We start from the raw sequence: 15,848 nt of genomic DNA on the forward strand, positions 1-15,848 counted from the left end.
TTCTCCTACAAATGTGTTTAGGCTGAGGAGAATGGGCTCAAAATGATGCTCCAATCAGCAGGGTGTATACAAAAGTTAGGACCACAGAAGAAGCTTGTCTCTCTTTGGTAGAAAAGTTAGATTCTTTTCTATGCTGTGTTAGAAGAATGGGGAATCAGTGACCTTCCAGCTGTTGGACTGTAACTCCCTCTATCTCATATTGGCTGAGGGCTGGTGGGAGCTCGCGTCTAATATTTGAAGAGCCACTGTTTCCCCACTTTTACCATAAGGGATGAGAATCCCACGGCACTATGTGTAAAAATCCATACTTATAGCACAGAGTAATGTGAACTTTGATCCTATGTGTTACTGATGCTGGCTGTGAAAGCCTTCGACTTCACATTGTTATTGATAGTGTTTCTGTGTTGCCTCCCAGTCTACAGGGCTCCTGAACAAATAAAATGAATTAAAACAATATAAAGATAAAAACATTTTAAAAACACATTAAAATACTCTTTAAAAACTACAAGTCTAAAAGCAACCCCAGAATCCAGTTTTGAAACAGTTAAAACGTCAATTTCAAACATTGAACGCCATGGAGAACAGCACTGTTTTGGTTATCCACACAAAGCTTAAAAGAGATGGGGCCTGCCTAACTTCCTCGGATGGACTGCTCCACAGTTGGGGCACTATTACAGAGAAAGCCCTTTTACATGTAATGAAATTTTACACGGTGTTGGGACACACAACAGGGCCTCCTCTGAAGATCTCAGAAATCTGGCAGGGTCATCTGGGAGGAGGCAGTCTTTCAGATATCTTGGCCCCAAATAACTTAGGGCTTTGTAGGTCAACACCAGCACCTTGGGTTGAGTTGAGAAGCAAATTGGGAGCCTGCATAGCTTTTGCAGGACCAGTGAGTTATCACACGTGACACCAGTCTGGCTGCTGTAATTTTGCACTAGCTGCATATTCTGAACACTTCTCTAAACTCAGGTAAGTACGTTTAAGTTAAAGAGACATGTCTATAATCTATAAAACAATGCAATATCAAAATTGGTTTAACATTGTGGTACAGGGACAACATCTGTTATGTGAATCGGATGCTTCTATTTTCTCATGGTACTCTGCTCCTGAGATTGACTGGCAAGATTTGTTCAGAGGTTTGCAGTTGCCTTTCCAGATTCACAGCCCAACGCTCCAACCATTTTGCTATGCTGCCGGCTGATTGAGCCTGTCAGCCATTGGGCAACCACAAATGGAGCTGATACATGGATTTTATTAATCACATTTTATAGGGGTTATGCATAATCTTTTACATGCAGCAGCAGCAGCAAAAGCTCTTAAAGGACTTCTAATATGGGAATACTCGGGGGGGGGGGGAGAAATGATGGGAAGCAGAGAGCAATTTATTGTTACTACAGCATTTTCCTCTAGCATAGTGGCACTGTAGTAAGCTCAAATACATGGGAAAACAACCGTATGAAAGTAAGCTTGTCTGGGTGATTGTGAGGGAGTGGAGTGCGCAGGGCTAAGCTAAAATGGTTTTCAAGTTAAAATCCTGGATTCTAATTACAAGTGCTAGTAACTATTGCAAAAGCAGTGGAAATATGAACAAACAATTCAGGTAAGCCAGACAACCTTCAAGACTTTCTGTTGCAGATACATGCCTTCTGTCCTCCAAAATATTATATTACTCCTCTGTTTGCTTATTCCACAGGATTCTTGTATTTTAAAAATCTTTCATGATGGCCAGAAGTTAAATAGATGCAAATATATCTTTCGTTGGCTGATTTCCCCCCCCCCCCCCTCAGCTATCCCAGTGTTTATGATGGATTAGCCTCTCTGAAAGAAACCTGCCAAGAAAACCCCAGGATAGGTTTCAGAAACAACTTGGAAGTACACAACAACACCACTTTTAGCTGCCCTGACTCCAACCTCTGCAATCTTGGGATTTATAGTTTGGTCAAGTACTGAGACTTCTACTACAGATTCCCCTGAAATGCATTATTATTACAGCTCTCTGATGGGGATGTTTCAGGGCTTTCACTGTGGCTTTCCTTTCTGCTAAGTAGATTGTATAGCATGCCTTCTTCTGTCATTCATCACATTCCCTTTGATTGGGTGGGATATAAATACACCATTTGTTGTTGTTATTATTATTATTATTATATAGCAGAAACAAAATATATACGATGGAAGACCCTTGTCAGCTACTCCTTCTCCGTTCCAGGCTGCGTCTACACTGAAGAATTAATGCGGTTCGACCCCGCTTTAACTGCCATGACTCAATATGCTGTAGAATTGTGGGATTTGTCATTCTGGACGCTGTTTAGCCTATTTTAGCAACAGGGCTTGGGCGCTTTGCATTCCCTTCAGCAACATTCAGCCAGGCTGGCTAAAAGCGGTGTGAAACCGGATTAATCCCGCAGTGCGGCCCATCCCTCCCTCCAAGGCCAGGGTTTTGTCCATGATGGAGACTGCTAGGTCTATGCTCCGCAAAGGGAGGAGCGACGAAGACGGCGGCGGAAGTCTGAGGGGGAAGGAGTGAGTTGCTATGCCCTTCCTTACAACGCGGAGTAAAGGGGGAGTAAGTGTCCTTAAGGCGCGGTTGTTTTTGTTTTTTGCCTTGAGGGGTGAACAATAAAGCAGTTTGAGGCCTCTTTAAGGGGCCCGGCTGTGGGCTATGGAATTCTGGGAATGGTAGTTTGTTGGGCCCCACTGTGGGGCCCAACAAACTGCCATTCCCAGAATTCCATAGCCCACAGCCGGGCCCCTTAAAGAGGCCTCAAGCCGGTTTATTTCATCAATGTGGATGCTTATTAGACGAGAATTTAGGGATAAGTAGCCTTGAGAGGAGGCTTGAGGGTCTGAATCTTGCCCTCAGTTAAAATGGCGGCCGAGGCTTCTCTCCCAGCATCCTTTGGAGCCTCCTCCTCCTCCTCCTCCTCCTCCTCCTCTTTCCCTCAGAGGCTGGCACTAAAAGGCCCTTGTTGGGAAAGTGGTTCAGCCACTTATTATTGTTATGCCCCCCCCCCCCCCAAAAAAAGAGGATGCTTCCTTTCCTCAGGAGAAAGACTCCCCTCCACTTCTATGGGGGACGTACTAAAACAAATGGCAGCACTTGCCCATAGAGAATCATTGGGAAAATGCCTTGCCCACAGCAAGTATTCTCCTATGATCATGGGCAAATATGGTTTCCCTATGGGCAAATATGGTTTCCCTATGGGCAAGCATGGTTTCCCTATGGGCAAATATGGTTTCCCTATGGGCAAGCATGGTTTCCCTATGGGCAAATATGGTTTCCCTATGGGCAAGCATGGTTTCCCTATGGGCAAGTATGGTTTCCCTATGGGCAAGCATGGTTTCCCTATGGGCAAATATGGTTTCCCTATGGGCAAGCATGGTTTCCCTATGGGCAAGCATGGTTTCCCTATGGGCAAGTATGGTTTCCCTATGGGCAAATATGGTTTCCCTATGGGCAAGCATGGTTTCCCTATGGGCAAATATGGTTTCCCTATGGGCAAGCATGGTTTCCCTATGGGCAAGTATGGTTTCCCTATGGGCAAGCATGGTTTCCCTATGGGCAAGCATGGTTTCCCTATGGGCAAATATGGTTTCCCTATGGGCAAGCATGGTTTCCCTATGGGCAAGCATGGTTTCCCTATGGGCAAGCATGGTTTCCCTATGGGCAAGCATGGTTTCCCTATGGGCAAGCATGGTTTCCCTATGGGCAAATATGGTTTCCCTATGGGCAAGCATGGTTTCCCTATGGGCAAGCATGGTTTCCCTATGGGCAAGCATGGTTTCCGTATGGGCAAATATGGTTTCCCTATGGGCAAGCATGGTTTCCCTATGGGCAAATATGGTTTCCCTATGGGCAAGCATGGTTTCCCTATGGGCAAGCATGGTTTCCCTATGGGCAAGCATGGTTTCCCTATGGGCAAGCATGGTTTCCCTATGGGCAAGCATGGTTTCCCTATGGGCAAGTATGGTTTCCCTATGGGCAAGCATGGTTTCCCTATGGGCAAGCATGGTTTCCCTATGGGCAAGCATGGTTTCCCTATGGGCAAGCATGGTTTCCCTATGGGCAAGCATGGTTTCCCTATGGGCAAGTACTGTTGTCATTTGTTTTAGTGCGTCCCCTTTTGTGGCTCCTTTTCTGTTTTCTGTCCCCAAGCGAAGGATTTGTGGGATGCCCATTTCCCTAGTAGTATTGACTCTTTTCTTTATGGGGTGGAAGAGGAGACTAGTTCTCCATAAAGTGAAGCTGGTACTCCTGGACTACTCACACCCTCAGAGTCCTACTCATACTGGGAGCAAGCATCACTGAAAGCAGTTGCTACAGAATACTGTAAATCCTATCTGAGATGAATGGTTTGTTTGTGATCTATAACTGGGTATCTGTAATGCATCTGAGGAAGTAGATTTTATTATTATTATTATTATATTTATTTATATCCCACCCTTCTCCCAAAGCTGAGACTCAGGGCGGCTTACAACATTAAAAAACGCCATACAGTTAAAAAACAAACAAAAATAGTATATTAAAAGAGAATTAATTTGCTACAATAATGAATACAAATTCAAGGATAAAATCAAGTTTTAGAAGATTAAAATGCTTAAGATACATTAAAACAATTTAACAGCACCCCATCGCATGCCTTAAAAACTTTCTGTTTTAAAAGCCTGTCTAAACAAGTAGGTTTTAGATTTAGATTTTAGTCAAGGAAAGATCGTGCAGCCAACTTCTTTCTTTACAATATATAGAGAGATCTTACAACATGTAGAGAGATCTTGTGGCACCTTGGAGACTAACTGAAAGAAAGAAGTTGGCAGCGCGAACGTTCCTAGATTTAAATCTACTTCTTCAGATGCATTTGGTGGACTAAATGCCATGAAGGAAGTAGACTTAAGCCTAGGAAAGCTCATGCTACTAAGTTCTTTCTTTCAGTTAGGGGTAGCGTGATGCCATCCCTGGAAGAACCAAGTGGGCACTGTGGCAACTGCATGCCACAGCCCCACTCCGGTGTTTTGCTGCCGCAAAAAGAAACAGCATTCCTTTTTGTGGTGGCTTTTCCTGCCCCGCCAGGGCTTTTTGGCACTGCGGCGGCACGCATTGTCTAAATGCTGTGATGCCACAGTGCTGGGATGCTCGCACATGTGTGGTCAGCTGTGCGCTGGCATGGGGGTATGCGCTGTCTGAACACTGCATCCCCACACCACCGTGAAGCTGCCATATTGTGCCTGTCTCTGCTGGCCCTTAGTCTCCAAGGTGCTACAAGATCTTTCTACATATTGATTCTACAGACTAACAGGGCTCTATCGTTGAATGTAATCAAACTAGTTTGTGGTTGTGAACTGTCCTCTACTCAACCCCGACTTATGGAGACCTTTTGGATGAGACATCTTCAAGACTCCCCATCCTACATTCCTCTGCTTAGGTCCTCCAAATTCATACTTGTAACCTCTACTGCCTTTTAGTTTCCCTAGTATTATTGCCTTCTAGTGAATCCTGCCTTCTCATGATGTGGCCAAAGTACAATAACCTCAGTTTGATCATCTTGGCTTCCAGGGAGAGTTCAGGCTTGATTTGTTCAAGGACCCTTTTGTTTGCCTTTTTGGCTGTCCATGGGATCCTCACCATTCTTCTCCAGCACTACATCTTAAACTAATTGATTTTCTTCTTATCTGCCATTCATTACAATGGTCAGGTTTGGATGATTCTGACTTCGGTGCTCAGTTATATGTCTTTACTCTTTAGGATATTATCTCGTTCTTTTGTCACTGCCCTTCCCATTCCTGCTCTTCTTCCTATCTCTTGGCAGCTGTCTCTGGTCTGATCAGTTTGATCCAAGGTAGGGAAACTGTTACTATTTCTGTTTCCTCATTGTCTAGGCTGAATGTATGTAGATCCTCTGTGGTCAATATTTTTGTTTTCTTTGTGTTCCGCAGTGAGCCTGCCTTTGCACCTTCTTCTTTCAACGTCCTTAACAATTAATTGTTTCAAGTCTGTGATGTTTTCTGCTAGTACTATGGTATCATCAGGCTATTTTAGTCCTCCTATCTTCACTCCTTTCCTCCTATCTTCACTCCTATTTCTTCTGAGTCTCAGCTTGCCCTTTGTATGATAGTTTTTGCGTACAAGTTGAACAAACAGGATGATAGAATGCAGATTTTGCCAATTGGGAACCATTTTGTTTCTCCATGTTTGGTTTTAGCAGTAGCCTCTTCTCCTAATTAGAGATTTCTCATCAGAGCTATCAAAACTCCCATGACTTTAAGAGACTTCCATAGGGTTGGTTTTTTTTTTTTTTTGTGATCTATACAGTCAAATACTTACATATAATTAAAGTGATATAAGTTGATTACTTTACAGATAATCAGTAAAAGAGCGGCCTAAACCACAGGCTTACATTGGAAAGAGACACAGCATCAAAGAAAAAAGGGCTAGGGAGGGGGGAAAGCAAGTGGTCTAGAGGTGGGGAAAGGGCTGATGGGGTAGCTCTCTTCATTTCATTTTGCTGCAGCCTGCAGGGATGGCTTTGGTGACCCTATAAATGAGAGACATCCAAGATCCCTGTCATCAACTGTTCTACTCAGATCTTGCAGATTCAGGGCCCTACTTTCTTGATTGAATTAATCCATTTGTTGTACAGTCTTCTCTTTTTTTCTGCTGTCTTTCACTTTACCAAGCATTATAATCTTTTCCAGTGACCATGCCATCTTATGATATGTTTGAAGTATGATAATCTGTTTAGTTATCTTCACTTCTAGTGTGATTTCTGTTATCAGCTACGGCTGATACGCCAACTGCGTCCCTACCTGGGCCAGAGGGACCTTGAAACAGTAGTACATGCTCTGGTAACCTCTCGCTTGGATTTCTGCAATGCGCTGTACATTGGGCAACCCTTGTACCATACCCGGAAGCTACAATTAATGCAGAACATGGCAGCCAGACTGGTTACTGGCATACCCAGAGCCAGCCACATAACACCAGTGCTTAAAGATCTGCACTGGCTGCCTATTCGCTTCCGGGCGCAATACAAGGTGTTGGTTATTACCTATAAAGCCCTAAATGGCTTGGGCCCAGGATACCTTAAGGACCGCCTCTCTACAATCCGCCCCGCACCCTCAGAACATCTGGGCAGCAGCTATTGAGGGTTCCAGGGGCCAGACTAGCCTCCACATCTAGGAGGACTTTTACCATCTCGGCCCCGACCCTCTGGAATTCCCTGCCCATTGAGCTCTGCTCGGCCACCTCCCTGGCCCAGTTTAAAAAGGGGCTGAAGACCTTTCTGTTTACTCTTGCATTCCCTGATACAGGCCCCAACTAGTTTCTCCCCTCCCCTCTATGTCTATGTCAGCAGTGACAAGCTGGCCAGAATTGTTTTAATGTATTTTAATGTATTTGTTTATTTTATTGGAGATGTAATTTTGTATTTTATACTGTTGTGCACCGCCCTGATTATATAGAAGGGCGGATTATAAATAAAATTATTATTATTATTATTATTATTATTATTATTATTAATTTATGTATTTTTCTTTATCCGTGGAACTGTCCTCCAGCACCACATTTCAAATGAGTTGATGATCTTCCTATCAGATTTTTTCACTGCCCAACATTGAGTACCATATCTAGAAATTGGAAATACGAAGGCATGGACAACCCTAACTTTAGTACATTCAGAGATATATCTTTATTATTTTTGATAAAGTTTGATAAAGACTTGAGGATCCTGTTTAGTTTCTTCATAGCTTGAGTCTTAGTCTTTTTCTGATTTCTTGGCAGCAGTCTCTGTTTTGATTAATGACTGAGCCAAGGTACAGGAAATATTTAACTATTTCAATATCTTCATCATCTACTTTAAAGTTACGTCAGTCATTTGTGGTCTTTATTTTTGCCTCCTTAATAGTCAACTGTAACTGTTTTTGCACTTTATTTCCTACCTTTCCTTAGTAGTGATTCCAGGTGTTTGCTGTTTTCTTCAAGTAATGTGGTGTCATCTACATATCTTAAATTGTTCATGTTCCTTCCCCCAATTTTCACACTTCCTTCCTCTGACTTTCTTACTTTCTGTGTGACATGTTCTGCCTATAAATTAAAGAGATAGGGTGATAGCCTTGTCTGATGTCTTTCTCAGTGGGAAACCAGTCTTGTTTCTCCACATCATGTCCTGACAGTGGCCTCTTGTCCAGAGTGGACACTATGCATCAGGACAGTCAGATGTGGCATGCTCATTTCTTTTAGCATGACCCATGCTTTCTCATGAGCTACACAGTCAATAAAGCACAGGTTGATTTTCTTCCAAAATTCTTTGGTGCATTCCATTATCCAATGTATGTTTACAATATGATCCCTGGTGCCTTTTCCTTTTCTTAATCCAGCTCGGACATCTGGCATTTCTTGTCATTTTTGTGGTAAAGGTATATTGTTGTAAAATCTTGAGCACCACTTTGCTTGTATGGGACATTGTACAGTAGTCTGATGTACAGTCCCTGGTGTCCCCTTTCTTGTGTATTGGAACATTTCCGGTCTGTGGGACATGGTTTTGTTTTCCATGATTTTGGCAGATTTTTATTAGAATTTGAATGGATTTTTTATTTACAGCTTGAAACTCTTGGTATGCAATCTGTTCTTAGGAATTTATTTCTCTCAAGTGTTTTCATTTTTCTACTTCACTTTCTAAAATTGTGGGTTCGTATGCAAATATTTCTTCCTTGAAGGAATCTGCCATCATTTCAATTCATATCATTTATATGTTTCCTCAGTGTACTGTTTCCATATCGATTGGTTTAAGCTTAAAATGGTGGGATCTGCCATCCAGCAACATACACAATTGCCCACTCCTGGCCTAGGAAGCTGCCTATAAGCAAACTTAGCGGCATGTTTTTGTTGCTGGAAAGTATGGATGGCACCTCCCATAATTTTTCACCTTTGGCTGTGGTGGCTAGGACTGCTGAGAACTTTAGCCCAACTCAGTTCCTGGCCCTAAAAGGCAATATTACATAATCCAGTTTTTATTTTATTTTATCCCCCCCCCCCCCCCCCATTTTTCTGAGACGAAGAGGGCTTCATGAATCAGTGAGGTACATTGTAAGGGGAACACTTTGCTAATTCCTGTTCTGCTGCACATTGTGTAGTAAAGGTATGTTAAAAAGACCATTGGGAGAGAAAATGACTGAGATGCTTAAGTGTTTGGGGAGGAGAAGGCTTCCCTAGGAAAAAGTGCTATCCTGATGTCCAAGTGGAAGGTCAGGCTCTGTTATGACTCTACCTTCTTACCAGAAGGCAGGAACGGTCAACTTGTTGTGTTGCAGCTCCCACGATCCCTCATTATTGGCTGTGCTGGGTAGGGCTGTTGGGAGCTACAGTTCAACAATATCTGAACAAGTTCCACAAGTATAGATGCTTGCATTGCTGTCCTGTGGTCAGTCCAGCAGATGGCAGCATTTGTATAACCAAAAGAATTTCTGTCCCAATTACATGGTGTTAGAATGGCAGTGGTCTGATGATACACTACACTGTCTTCTTTATTGTCTTAGAACAAAATGAAACAAATAAAATCAAAATAGAATAGAATAGAATAGTATGGGTAGTTTACTAATACGTAGGGTTTAGAACGACCATGGGCTCCTGTGGAATGCTTCTTTTTTTTTTTAAAGGACTCCGTAAGGATCTAGTTCTCTCTCCCCCTTTTGTTTGTGTGTTTCTGTTTTAATGCACTTTAGAAACAAATATTGTAACTGTTGAAAGACAATAAGAAATTGGGTTTTGGTACACTTTCCTTTAGATTCACTGAGATGACTGTAGCATAGGTTGCTTGAGATATATGACTTGAAAGCTTCAGCCTACGTACACTGTATTTGAGAGCGAATCATTTTAAAATAGCCAAGGATTTTTAAGTTAGATTGTCTTGGTATCTTGTTTAAGTATGGATGCATAACTTTTATAAGATAATTCTGCATAATATTCGATCCCTTTAGGGTTTTTTTTTTTGTGTGTCTTGCTAAATACCTTGAACTCAAATCTCAAATCTCTTTTTTTCTGTTCACCCAAATAAAAATACCATTTCTACTAAATCTTGGTTTGTAACTGGATTATGTAAAAATGTTCATGTTTGTTTAAGCATGTTGAATTTATTTAAAATGCAGAGCTGTATGTTGAATCCCCCTCTTTTGGAAAACAAATTATTTGAGGAACTTTATTGGTGTGCTAATTTTACAGCCCATACTAACAGTCCATTCTTTCTTATCATTTTCAGGAATAATGTTACCAGCATGTCTGCACATTCCTTGCTGTGTGAGAGAATTGCTGTTGCTAAGGAGCTGATCAAAAGGGCAGAAGCGCTTTGCCGGTCCCAGAAAGGTGGCATAGAAGGAGGTTCAAAACTCTGCAGCAGATTGAAAGCAGAGTTAAAGTTCCTGCATAAGGTGGAAGCCGGAAAGGTAGCCATCAAAGAGTCCCATCTGCAGAGTACAAACCTCACTCACCTGCAAGCCATCATTGAGTCTGCGGAGAACCTGGAGGAAGTTGCTGCAGTCCTTCATGTCTTTACTTATGAAGACAAATATGGTGAAAAGCAGTTCTTGGTAGTGGATGTTGTTGCAAATGGTGGTCACACTTGGGTGAAAGCAATTGGTCGCAAGGCTGAAGCACTGCACAATATTTGGTTGGGCAGAGGCCAGTATGGTGACAAAAGTGTCATTAAGCAAGCAGAAGATTTCCTGCAAGCAAGTGGTCAGCAACTGGTGCAGTACAGTAACCCACATATTATCTTTGCATTCTACAATGGTGTGTCTTGCCCAGTGGCAGAGAGATTGAAAGAGATGGGCATATCTATACGGGGGGACATCGTTGCTGTGAATGCATTGGCGGAGCATGCTAAGGACGATGTCCACTTAAGTTCTAGTGAATCTGATGATGGAAATGAATGCCTTCAAGTGACAAGAGTAGATCGGGACAAATTAATAGCAAGTGTAGCTTTTCCTACAGAAATCAGAGTAGACATGTGCAATAGGGTTAACTTGGATGTTACTACTCTGATTACTTTTGTCTCTGCCCTTAGCTACGGAGGCTGTGATTTCATCTTTAAGGAGAAAGTCCTGTCTGAGCAGGCAGCTCAGGAGAGAGAAGAAAGTGTCCTTCCGCTGCTGGAAGAGTTCATGGAGGGCAAGGAGCTGTTTGCTTGTGAATCTGCAGTTAAAGACTTTCAGGTTATCTTAGAAACTTTGGGGGGAGCAGGTGAGAAAACTCGAGCTGCGCGACTCATGGAAAGAATCAGTGTGGTACCAGACCAGCCCTCTGAACGTGCCTTAAAATTAGTACCTAGTTCCAAAATCAGTCACCGTTCTCTGACAATTTTTGGGACAGGAGATGCTTTAAAGGCCATCACCATGACTGCAAACAGTGGCTTTGTCAGGGCAGCAGCAAACCAGGGGGTTAAATTCAGTGTGTTCATTCATCAGCCTAGGGCATTGACAGAAACCAAAGAATCTTCTGCCACACCTTTACCAGAGCATTGTTTTGGGCCCTGATAGTGCAAACTGCTTAGTTTATTTATACTTCCTGAAGCAGAAGCACTTTCATAAACAAAACTTTAAAAATATGCAACACAATCCAGCCGATGAGTAGTACTAAACTTGGTAAGAAACATGGGGCTACCACTAAATCATTAACGCTGTTGAATTTTACTGTTCCTCAGCTGTAACATCTAATACAACTTTTCAATTTGCTGGCATCATTTTGCAGAACAGTTACTTGGTTTTGCTCCATCCAGCTATTTTCATGAGGTTGACATGCAAATATATAGCTTAGTGATATCTGTATAGGAAGTGCATAGCCTGAACATTATGGATAGGAACAGGTGGGACTTCCTATGAGATGACTGCTTTAGTGACATCTGTGTATTCCAGTAAAGTTTAGATCTACAAAAGAGCTAAGCACACATTTCAACCTCAGAAACAAAGTTCAGTTTCAAATTAAAGCTCTAATTTCCATGTGGTACTTAAAAGTTGGTTAAGTTCAGCTGGATTGTTTTCAACATTATCTTTGTGGCATAAGGTTTTTATCTTTTCCATGGTCTATTTTGACATGAATAATACATGAAGAGTGTATGCACATGAGTGAGAACACTTGGCAGAATACTTTTTGAAAAACAAGCCAACAACCGAATTAACCAGTGTTAAGTCTCATTGATTTACCTATGACAGATTTAAGTACATTAAAACCATCCACTGAAACAACTGTTCTGTAATTTTAAGAAGGTTTACTTTGGCTGGATTGCTAATCTTTATCTTTATGTGAACTCTTTCTCATTTACAAAGTAGTGGCTTCTCTGTAATTTACTTTACTGGACATAATTATGATGTTGACAGAATGCAATATAACATTAAAATGTTACCATTCAAATAGAATCTGCCTGTGTAGCATGTGTAGCCTTGGAAGGTAACTATGGCATTATAGCTCAGTAGCTGAAATCTGTATGTGGCATGGGAATATATGTTTCAGGGTTGAATATAGTGCTTATTAATGAAATGAAGATGAAATCATACCAAATGAAAGAGTGTAAGTGAATCCTACCATAGATACAGGGTTAAGTTCACTCTTAAAAAAAAGGTGGATACTAACTCCATTAATAAGTTGAGATCAAATGATATTTTCATACCACACAACTGTAGTGCTATAATTCCAGTTTAACAGCCATGGCAATATTAAATGGGATTTTAGAATTTGTTTAGCGGCAGGGGGATTTTGAATCCTCAGACAGAAAACTACTGCCATACCAAACTACAAAACCTGATTCCATAGAATATTGCCAGGACAGTTGAAGTGGACTCATAGTGCTATAACACTGTAGCGTGAAAGAGCCCAGAGAAAGCTATCCTGATTGGCATCAGTGAGAAGCAGAGTGGTGGTTTGCCTCCCACAGGTAGCTCAGTTCATGCTGGTCAGGATGAAAGGAAGAATTTCAAGACTTTTTATTCCACACTATTGAAACTGATAGAGAGGAGGACTAACTGTAGCCTGGCTTAATATAGGATCACCATCGACTTCTTGGATCAGTGAAGGGGCTTTGGTTTCAAAGCTGCCTCCACCCTTTGCATAGAATGCCCTCTGTTGGGGCTTAACACCAATAGGACTGCTGCCAGTGGTAGGCTTATGCCAGTGGAGCTTTTCATTGGTGTGGAGTGAGGGGAGTACTTATGAGCATGTGTTATACTCTCTGCCAGTCAGGGTGCATCTTCAGTCCTCTCAGACAACTGAATTGTTCTGAATTTTTTTCTATTATTTTAATTTATGTCCTGCATTTTCATGCTCAAAGTCATGTTTGGTTTCCCAGTCTGAAAAGGAAAAAAGTGTTTCCCGTAAACATTGTACCCCCCTTATTTGCACAGCATACAAATGTATTAAATAAATAATGACAACATAGGTGATAAAAAACTAAATTGCACACTCCTCTGTGTTCCAGACATAAAAACGAGCTTTAAACTGGTTCAGTGTGATTACAAGGGCTATGTGTACTCTTTCTAAGATCTAAATAGAGCATATGTTTAGTTGACAGAGAATATATATGAATAAAAACTATTTATAAAGCACTTTTGCTGAGTTTGGAAAAAGTTACAGAAACTACAGTACTTCACTTGATTTGTTTGGCAGATGAAGTGGAGAACTGAAGCTTGTGGAAGCTGAAGATAGTAAGGCTGGGGTACAGGACTATAGAGCTAGTGTGGTTAGTGGTTTGAGTGTAGGACTCTGGAGACTGGGGTTTGATTTCCCGCTTGGTGACCTTGAGCAAGTCTCACACTCTCAGCCCTAGAAAACCCTGTGATAAGTTCGCCTTAGGGTCACCATAAGTCAGAAATGACTTGAAAGCACACAACAACAACAAAACTGTGACTGGAGACCAGGGTTTGATTCCTTGTTGAGAAGTGGAAACCCACTAGGTGACCTTGGGCAAATCACACTCTCTCGGTCTCAGAGGAAGGCAAAGACAAACCCCTTTTGAACAAATCTTGTCCAGAGAACCCAGTGACAGGTTTGCCTTAAGGTCACCACAAGTTGGAAAAGGTCTGAAGGCACAAAACAACACAGGTAATGAACACAAGAGAGAGGATGGCACGTCCTGCATAGTGTGCACCTCTTGATCTCTGGAAGTCCTTGCCTAGTTAGTTAAGTTGCAGTCCTTTACACTGCACTGCACCTGGAGTAAGCCTCATTCAACCCAGTGAAACTTACATTCCAGCAAACAGATATGGGATTACAGTGTTAGAAATCTTGTCTATGTACTGGCAACCTGCTTTTGATAGCTATGAGGGTTATAAGTGTGTGTGTGTGCATGTGCCTGTGTCTGTGTACGTGTGCATATTTAAATAGAATACATAGGCGGGATACAGACGTCCGCTTTGCGACGGTCTCCCGCCGGCGCCATTTGCTCCGTGCGGGAGCTGCAGCAGCCAAACCGCGCAGCTCCCGCGCGGAGCAAAAAAGAAGCTCCATTTTGGAGCTTCTTTCCGCGGCGCACTGATGATGTCGCAAAGCGCCAAGGGCGCATTCGTGACGTCATTAGTGCTGCGACACGTCTGGACGCTATGCGTCCAGTACGTAAAGATGGCGGCGCCCATGTGGAAAGGGCGCCGCCATCTTGTACGTATTCTATACGTACTAGGGTTAGGGGGGTGCAGAAGCACTGCCCCTTCCTAACCCTAGTACGTATAGAATACGTACTATATGGCGGTTTGTATCCCGCCATAGAGATTATGGATACACATTGGGGTCAAACCTTCTCTCCTTCATGCAACATACCATCCTGAACACATTAGACATTGTCTGGATTTGAAAGATAAGCAAGGTTGTCTCTGGGTATGGATGGGAGATCATTCAGGAATATCAGGGATCTCTAGTTAGCACTAAGAAAGAACCTTGCCTGAAATCCTGGAGATCTGTTTTTGTTAGGGTCGACAGTACTGGTTTAAGTGAGCCAATGGTGTTTCTCAGTGGAAAGCATCTTCCAATGAGTCAACAATCTGATTCCCTGGTTCAACAATAGTTTGTTTCATGGTTATGGATGGAATGTGATTGATCCTACATTAACCCAGGCTACAGTTAATCCCTTTCTCCATTGGTTTCAATATGGGAAAATTCCAATAAAGAGAAATTTGAGGTTATCGACTATGGAATCATATGGTACTATGGTTCACTTATGCTCTTTCCTTCTATTTGGGAAATATATTGATTGTATTCAGATATGGCACTGATGCACAGAGTTAGTCTGTTTATTCCCACTGAACTGGAATTTTAGAAAGGCTAAATTTATGCAGGATTATGGGCCCAGCTCAGTAAGAAGAACTGAACAGAATGTGAGTGGAAATCCTGGAGGGCCTTCAGGAGGTCCTATACTTCACTAGGAAAACCTAATTCCATCTCTGCTGACTGACTCTAAAGTGTGTTATCTGATTTATTCCAGGCATTCTTCCCTACACAAAGAGCATGTAAATGCAGCCAGCTTTTGGCACTTCTTTTCTTTGACTAACCTCCACTCAGGTCAAGAGCTCTTTAACAAAGCCACTCCATGTCTCTCCTGTAGAAACTTGACTTCCCATTCACTTTGCAGCTCACTTTCTGCTATTGAATCACACAATCTTAAGTGGCATGTTTGCAAAGGAGAAGAGACCCTGGAGGCTCTTTGTTCAGCACTTGGCCAGTGGCTGTACCTTGGTCTATAGTGCTCTTATTGTGATCATGTAAGACTCAGAGACATCCCACAAAGGCTTACCTGCAGCAGCAGAAGGCAATTCAGGGTTGAAGGTTATCTGAGGAATTATTTTACCGAAACCTTGTTAGGCAAAATAAGGGCTCCCTTTTTTAC

At 42.3% G+C, this 15,848-nt stretch overlaps 1 protein-coding gene across 3 annotated transcripts; it reads left to right on the forward strand.

The window, feature by feature from the left end:
- Positions 1-2,308: 2,308 nt before the first annotated feature.
- Positions 2,309-12,352, forward strand: LOC149309491 (UPF0415 protein C7orf25 homolog). 3 transcript variants are annotated; one of them, XM_089531267.1, is made up of 2 exons: positions 2,309-2,566; positions 10,245-12,352. In XM_089531267.1, the coding sequence occupies exon 2, from the start codon at positions 10,261-10,263 to the stop codon at positions 11,515-11,517; it is 1,257 nt and encodes a 418-aa protein (XP_089387393.1). In that variant the 5' UTR covers positions 2,309-2,566; positions 10,245-10,260; the 3' UTR covers positions 11,518-12,352. The 3 variants fall into 3 exon arrangements, with proteins under 3 accessions (XP_089387393.1, XP_089387392.1, XP_089387394.1); XM_089531266.1 differs by having other exon boundaries at positions 2,309-2,523; XM_089531268.1 differs by lacking the exon at positions 2,309-2,566 and adding an exon at positions 4,335-4,353.
- The last annotated feature ends 3,496 nt before the right edge of the window (positions 12,353-15,848 follow it).

Source organism: Sceloporus occidentalis, unplaced genomic scaffold (assembly GCF_023333645.1).
Source record: "Sceloporus occidentalis isolate IW3139 unplaced genomic scaffold, rSceOcc1.0.p SCAF_7, whole genome shotgun sequence".
NCBI lineage: Eukaryota > Metazoa > Chordata > Lepidosauria > Squamata > Phrynosomatidae > Sceloporus > Sceloporus occidentalis.

Coding starts and splice junctions, on each gene's coding strand:
- LOC149309491 (XM_089531266.1), top strand. CDS start 2,447: ATGATGGAGACTGCTAGGTCTATGCTCCGCAAAGGGAGGAGCGACGAA. Junction 2,524..10,244: donor GGAAGTCTGAGGGGGAAGGA/GTGAGTTGCTAT, acceptor TATCATTTTCAG/GAATAATGTTACCAGCATGT.